This window comes from Bison bison, unplaced genomic scaffold (assembly GCF_000754665.1).
Source record: "Bison bison bison isolate TAMUID 2011002044 unplaced genomic scaffold, Bison_UMD1.0 scf7180017853184, whole genome shotgun sequence".
NCBI lineage: Eukaryota > Metazoa > Chordata > Mammalia > Artiodactyla > Bovidae > Bison > Bison bison.
Window position 1 is genome coordinate 186,514 of NW_011483757.1, and position 7,809 is coordinate 194,322.

Consider the following 7,809-nt stretch of genomic DNA (forward strand, 5'->3'; position numbering starts at 1 on the left):
CCCTGGTTATAAATTGCTTCTCCAGCTTCCAGCTCACCACTTGCCTGCCTTGTTTTTCTCGGTAGCCCTCACCACCATGTAATGTACTGTGTAGCTTCCATATCCTGCTCATTAATAATTAAGATCCATATGGACCAGAATTTTGTAGCTGCAGTGTCTGGAACAGTGCCCGGTTAAGGCGACCCTCACTGTCTTCCAGAGCTCAGTCTCTGAGTAGCTGTTCAGAACACGAAAGGGAGTAGAGACTTCCCCGCTGTGTGGTTAAGACTCTGTGATTCCCCTGCAGGGGGCGCAGGTTCCATTCCATGCCATGCGGTGGGCCAAAAAAAAAAAGAAAAAAATGCTCTTTCTCTCAAACACATACTTATTCATGTATGATGAAGCATTTTTGGCCTTGGATAAAGCCCAAGGGTCCATTCGGCTTTGGGTCCCCACCTGGAGCCTCAGGCCAGGCTGGCTTCCCAGTGTGTCCTTGCTGATGTGATATCACACGGCCTAGGTTGGCTCCCAGGCAATAGGACACGTGAAAGGGGTGGGGTGGGAAGGGCACACCATTGTCCCCATGACATCGCCAGGACAGGGACCTGGTCTGGGAATCCCAGGTTCTGGCTTCTAGTATTGCTGCTTGACTTTGGGCCAGCAGTTTCCCTTCCAGCAAGAGGAAGTGGTTAGATCAGATGCAGGACATGAGGAGAGAGTTATTGGGAGTGGCAGGCAGGTGTATTATTTAGTCTTTAAAAGGAAGGAGATTTTGGGACTTCCCTGGTGGTCCAGTGGCTAGGACCCCGAGCTTCCTTTGCAAGGGGGCACAGGTTTGATCCCTGGTCAGGGAACTAAGATCCCAGAGCAGCCAAAACAAACAAACAAAATGGATGGAAATACAGGCTACAACATGGATAAACCTTGAGGACGTGGCACTAAGTGAAACAAACCAGTTATGAAAGGAAAAATACTGTATGATTCTACTCTTATGAGGTTCCTGAAGTAGTTAAATTCTTAGAGACAGAAGTTAGAGTAGTGGTGCCCAGGGCAGGGAGAAAAAGGAGTTAATTTTTAATGGTACAAAGTTTCAGTTTGGGAAGATGGAAAAGTTCAGGAGGTGGGAGGTGATCATGCTGTATGTATACATACAACAACGTATGTATATGTAATACCACTAAATAGCACATTTAGAAATGGCTAAAATGGTAAATTGCATGTTGTATATATTTTACCACAATTAAAAAAATTTGTAAAAATCTTTTTCCAGTATTCCTCCTGGTGGAGAGAGAGGGCAGTCACCCTAGTTGGCCAAGATTCCCTGAATTTCTACCCCCTTCATACTCCTCCAGGCCATGGTTCCTGCTGGACAGGAAGAACATTCTGGCTCATCATGCAGCCCTGGGTAAGAAAGAGCAGCAGGCCAGGATCCAGGGACAGACATCCAAGGTCCCCAAATTTCCATTCAGTCTGGCTTCCTTGAGGAGCCCCTGGTGAAAGGGGAACTTTTGTCCTTTGTCCTGTCTTCATTCTGGGAACACAGGACAGTGAGGGCCAGGAGGACTGGGCGTGGGGCGATGCAGGTTTGATCACTCCTGTGACTGTGAGCAATTTTTGAGGACAAGCCCAGGGCCCTTGTAGGAAGGCTTCAGGCCACGTCAACTTTGAACACTTTATTGACCCAGTCCTGGAAGGATACAGGATGGGCTCAGAACAGGGCCTCCAAGCGGGAAGGACAGCCGAGGTAGCTTTTGGTCAGAGCCTGGGAACGTGCAGGTGTCACTGTCAGCTCTTGTCCTCGGTCTCTGTGATGGAGATGACAGTCAGCTCCCTCCTTGGCTGGCCCGTTGGCACCCTAGAGCCAGAGCCATCAAACTGGACTCCTTACCCAACCCCTTCAGCATCCACCAGCCCAGGGACCTCCTCATATCTACCACCTCCCACCAAGATCACTGCCACAACCGTGTTCCTCAGCTCTGTCAGCAGGATCACCCTGCAAGGTCACAGTGCTATCTTCACCTCTGCCAGCGCTACCGTGTGCTTTATTTATTTATTTGACGGCACTGGATCTTAGGTGTGCCCCAGGAGAGCTTTCACTTGTGGCATGTGGGATCTAGTTCCCTGACCAGGGATCACACTCCAGGCCCCTGAATTGGGAGGGTGGAGTCTTAGCCACTGGACCACCAGGGAAGACACCTCGCCCCCTGCAACCATCAGGTATTTTAAAAGGGCTTGCTACAGTGATCAGCCCACCTTTCATCTTTATTATCAGTGCCACCATCCACAGCTGCCTTGCTGTCTACACTGCCAGTGCTCTCATTGCCGCCCCTCCCAGGCATCAGTGACCAGGTATCTCATTCCCCTTATTCTCATCATCACTAACTTCCATATTAACATCGTCACCTGCATCACCGCCAGCATCCTCACCAACACCCTGTCCCTTCACACCCAGCATCCTATCACCTCCGTTCCTCTTCCTGGGTCTATCAGAGGACTCACCAGGGGGTTGGCAGATCCTCAAACACATCTCTGTGGTTTCAAAATTGTTGTCATTGCCCTGACAACCACCATAGGTAAAGGGCTCACAAGCATTGGATGTAGAGTTATAGAAGTATCGGAGCAAAGCAGCTTTGCAGGGGCCCCTTGCTTGGGGGAGCTGGCACAGGTCAGGGGGCGTTTGGAACAAGTCCTGGGAAGCCTCTTGTTTGAGATTGTCTGCAAAGGAAGAAAGAACAGAATGGTCACTGATGTGTCCTCTTAATGAACTGATTTTTTCCCAGCACCTACTCTACACCAAGCGCCCTCCTAGGTGTTCACTGTTCTTGCCGTTACTTAAATCAATCAAATGGGAAGAGTGTAACTGTGCCCACTTCACAAATGGAGAAACTGAGGCTTGGAGAAGAGTGCTAATTTTCTCAAAATCATAAAGCCTGTAAGTTGAGAGAGGCTTGGGATTTAAACCCAAATCCAATTTCAAATCCCAAGTGCTGAATCTTACAGCCTCTCATAACTTGACATGAAGATGTTGGCTGGAGCTTTGTTTATGAAGGCAAAAAAGTATAATTTGGAAAAAATGTAAACGTTCATCAGCAGGGGGTCAGTGGGCCAACACTACAGCAGAGTGTTGATGATATATATCAACATGAAGAGAGGCTCATAACTTGTGCTGAATATAAAATGAAATTACAAAATAGGAGGTCTGGTGTGATTCTGTGGATATTATATATATATATAAGCCCATAGAATGATGACATGAAGGTTATTCTTCCATATGTTTGAGCAGTTATCTCTGGGTGGTGGAATTTCAGGTGATTTTTTTCCTGAAAATCCTTTTTAGTATCATTTGAGTGCCAATGAACAAGTATCATATTTTTTATATCTAGGAAAAAGATATTTAGATATTTACATTGAGTAATGTTTAATATCCATGGGTAATCAGCAAATAAAGAAACTGGCCTCTTTTACTGAAACACTTGTTATTTTACCTCCTTTCGCATCTGGCTCTGGATATCACACAAAATAATTTATCAAACATGCACACACACACACTCACACACACACACCCTCCCTCAGCCGTTTGCCTCGGACATTCAGGACCTCAGTGTCTCTTTTTATGGGATGTAGCACTTTGAGACCTACTCCATTGTTCTTGCCTGGAGAATCCCAGGGACGGGGGAGCCTGGTGGCCTGCCGTCTCGGGTCGCACAGAGCCGGACACGACTGAAGCGACTTAGCAGCAGCAGCAGCACTTTGAGAATGACACTTTCCCTAATAAGGACAGCATCCCTCAAACAAATAAGCACATGAGTCAACTCAGCTCCACGGAACCCTTATGTAAATCCTCAATGTGTGTGACCTTGACTGTTGGATTTACTGGGAGAAGCTTAAACCGAGAATAGGAAAGAGGCCATTCTAGGAAGAAATTTGAGACCTTCTATTTGGGCAGCAAATTCTCAATCTTGGTTAGAATATTAGAACCTCTTGGGGAACTTAGAAAGAAAAAAAAAAAGTCCTGATGCCCAGGCTTCGTCCCAGATCCATTAAATCAGAATTTCTGAGTGTGAGAACCAGAGTGACCTCGGGAATTCCGTGTGCAGCCAAGTTTGAAAATCTGGCCTCCTGTTCAAAGTACTGTCAACGTTTCTTTTCTTGCTTAAGAATTCTAGGCAGTAGGAATCTGGAGAGCAGGATTATTGGGGCTGTGTGAAATAGGGGGCCAGTTTTTTAAACTTCACAGGTTTACATATAGTTTGTCTTTTTAAAACAAATATATGTATTGCTTTTTAAGAAAAATTAAAATTTGACGACGATATCAAAGAGACACTTGGGAGTTCTGGCCTCAGATTTTCCTGAGCCTGGATGCTTACCACAGGGAACCTCTTCCTGTGCCTAGGTCCTTGTTTCCTCCTGAGGTGGAAGTGACCAGATGGCGTGCTGGATCCATCATCCCCCCTCCCCATAGGTGACGATCTCAGGGCCCCTGTTCCCAGCCCCTGAGCTCACCTGAGGTCTCTCCTGAGCTCGCCAAGCCCACCAGGCAGAGCGTGAGGCAAAGGGCAAGTAGGCAGCTGAGCTTCATGGTGTGAATAGCTGTGAGTTCTGAGCTGAGGTCGGGAGGCTGGAACTTACAGCTGCACCTGAGGGAGAAGGGGTCCTATTCCCCAGGGCTGAAGGAAGTATCTTGATTCTCGTTACTTGGAATAGGAAGCACCTTGGGCCAGGGGTGTGGGCTGCAAGAACTGGAGGCCCTGCCAATTGGCCTTGGATGAGTTCTTCAAGGCCTTTGGGCAAGTCCCCTAAGACGGTGCTTCTCTAGCGTCTGGATTGTAGTCTCAGCCCCAACTACTGCAGACTTGAGTTCCTGTGACCTTGGACTGAGAGGGAACCTCTGGGGACCTCCATTTCCCTATCTGTAAAACAGGTGGGCTGGACCATGTGGTCCCTGAAAGCCCAGCACAGCTCTTCTCCATTCTATTATTATTGGTTCCCATCCAGAGCCTCCCAGCTAGTGTCTCAGCATTCCAGGAGAGAGAACACAGCTCTTTGTTCATTAGCTCTTTTATTGAATTTTGGGATAATGAGTTTATTGTTTCATATAAATCATCATATTTCCTTTTAAAGATCAAGCTATAGTTAATAGCATAAACAAAAGGCAAAATCACTTCCCCCAAATTCTACCCTAGTGTTATGAAGTAGAAATATAATGCAAACCACAAAGAGACTTTAAAAATTTTCTAGTAATTGCATTTTTTTTTTTTGCTATGGGGCACATGAAATCTTAGTTCCTCATCCAGTGATGGAAACTGGGTCCCTCCTAGCAGTGAAAGCACCAAGAGTCTTAATCATTGGACTGCCAGGAAATTCCCAGAATTTTTTTTTTTTTTAGTAGCAGCATTTTTTAAAGAGGAAAAAGAAAGAAGTAAAACTAGTTTTATTAATAGTTTATTTAACTCAATAGATCCAAAATAGTATAATTTCAACATATAATCAACAGGTAGTAAAGAGTAATATGATAGTTTACTTTTCTTCGTACTGTCTTTGGGATCTCACTTAAGGCAGAGTCGTACTTCCTGTGCTCGGTAGTCGGACGTGGCTGATGGCTAGCGTAGTGGACACTGAAATTCCACCATGTGAAGTAAATGTCTTTACAAGGTATCCTCATAAACATTTTGTTGGATAGATAATTCTACAAAAATAAGGGGCTTACATGTTTTATTTCCCCGGAGTTTTTGCATATTGCCTTTAACTTCAAGGACAATTTCATGGGATAAAAAACTCTAGATCAGACTTTCTCTCCCAAGAACAACTGTAGAGCTGGTTCCACGGAATTCTGCGATGGAGTGTCCCCGTTAAGTGTCCTGAATGTTTTCCTGCCTTAGAGATGACTTTACTTCCTACCTGAAAGCCTGAAGACCTCTTTGTTTATCGTTTAGATGGAACATGAAATGCTTTTTAATTTACATATTTTTAAAGGGAAATTTTCTTGAAGTGGATTGGCCTGAAAGTTTGTCTGGCTTTCTCCAAAACGTGGAAAGACCCGAATGAACTTTCTGGCCAATCCAATATTATGATGAAATAAATTTTCTTTTCCATTTGTTGAGTTTTCTATGGGAGACATCAGTGGTGTTAGATTATCTTTACTTGTGCTTCAGTAGTTGTTAAAAGCCTCATCACTGGAGATAGAGGAATTTAAATTCCAGCTTACTGGAGAAGGAAATGGCAACCCACTCCTGTACCCTTGCTGGAAAATCCCATGGATGGAGGAGCCTTGTATGCTACAGTCCATGGGGTTGCAGAGTTGGACACGACTGAGTGACTTCACTTTCCTTTTGCTATTCCCTATCTGTGTGACCTCAGACAAGTTATCTACCTTCTGTGGATGTACTTTCTACTTGGGGATAATAATATAGATACTGTTGCTGAAAACCCGGCTTCTGTTCACCTGTACCAAACAGAAAATGCAGAGCTTTGCAAGAGTAGAAAGGAGTGGCTTTATTACCTTGCCAGGCAAAGGGTACCACAGTAGGTTAACGCTTGCAAGATTGTGCCTCACTTCCTGGAAGTTAGGAAGGGGTCATACAGTTTCAGGCTAGAAAATGGGGCTGTAGATAAGGATGGAGCTGAGGTAGTCTTGCATTCTTCCTCCCTCCTGGAGACATGGAGATTGTTAAGGCTGGCCTCAGGTGGTTCTGAAACAGGTTCTGGTTGTGCTCAAGGTTATCACTCTGAGACCTTCTTTCTGGATGGAGAATGCTCACAAAGGCGAGGAGTGCTAGGGGGTGTTGTCCTGGAGAAGTAAACATCAGGTGCCTAGTATAACCTTAGCTAGAAGGCAGTCATTTTCAGCATGCAATTAAGCAAGAAAGAGAGGGCGGGAGGTAAAAGCCATCTGTAGGAGCCCTGTTGAATGAGTGGAAGGAGTAACGACTGAATAGGGGCTAACACAATGCGGGGACGTCGATTAGCTTCTGCTGCAGCACAGCTACTTGTGTTTGGAGTCCTGAAGGCCACACTGTAGGCTTAAAAAATATTCACAGTCTAAGAGTTGAGAGTTAAGTTCTTCAGTGGGAATTTTTAGGACTCAATCCCAAGACAGCCTCTCAAGTAACCCTGAGATAACTGCTGCGAGGAGGCGAGGGTGCAGCCAGGTTATATAGAAGTATAATTTTCCTGCAACAAAGGGCAGGTAGTATGAACGTTGGGCTTCCCTGGTGGCTCAGTGGTAAAGAATCTGCCTGCAGTGCAGGAGACCTGGGTTTGATCCTTGGGTTGAGAAGATCCCCTGGAGTAGGGCATGGCAACCCACTCCAGGATTTTTGCCTGGAGAATCCCTTGAACAGAAGAGCCTGGTGGGCTGTATAGTCCATAGGGTTGCAAAGAGATGGACATGACTGAAGCAACTGAGCACGCATGCATACATGCATGCAGTCTGAATGTCAAAAGATTATTGTTAATTAAAGAAAGTCAGATATGGCGGATTCATGTTAATATATGATAAAAATCAACACAATATTGTAAAGCAATCACCCTCCAATTAAAAATTAAAAAAATAGAAACATTCAAGAGGCCTGTGACAATGATCCCTTGTTGCTGCTGCTGCTGCTAAGTCGCTTCAGTCATGTCCGACTCTGTGCGACCCTAGAGACGGCAGCCCACCAGGCTCCACCATTCCTGGGATTCTCCAGGCAAGAACACTGGAGTGGGTTGCCATTTCCTTCTCCAATCCATGAAAGTAAAAAGTGAAAGTGAAGTCGCTCAGTTGTGTCCGACTCCTAGCGACCCCATGGACTTCAGCCTACCAGGCTCCTCCGTCCATGGGATTTTCCAGGC

The 7,809-nt window shown here is 45.6% G+C and overlaps 1 protein-coding gene across 1 annotated transcript; it reads right to left on the reverse strand.

Moving 5' to 3' along the window:
* Window positions 1-6: 6 nt before the first annotated feature.
* Window positions 7-4,941, reverse strand: SPINT3 (serine peptidase inhibitor, Kunitz type, 3). Its single transcript, XM_010853707.1, has 2 exons — window positions 4,483-4,941; window positions 7-2,694 (listed from the first exon to the last, which is right to left on the reverse strand). The coding sequence occupies exons 1-2, from the start codon at window positions 4,556-4,558 to the stop codon at window positions 2,318-2,320; spliced, it is 453 nt and encodes a 150-aa protein (XP_010852009.1). The 5' UTR covers window positions 4,559-4,941; the 3' UTR covers window positions 7-2,317.
* Window positions 4,942-7,809: the final 2,868 nt, after the last annotated feature.

What these genes read in the sequence shown, in the direction of transcription:
- SPINT3 (XM_010853707.1), bottom strand. Translation starts at nt 4,558, where the DNA reads ATGAAGCTCAGCTGCCTACTTGCCCTTTGCCTCACGCTCTGCCTGGTG. An exon ending in GAGCTCAGGAGAGACCTCAG is followed by an intron (nt 2,695 to 4,482) that starts GTGAGCTCAGGG and finishes CTTCCTTTGCAG; the next exon opens with ACAATCTCAAACAAGAGGCT.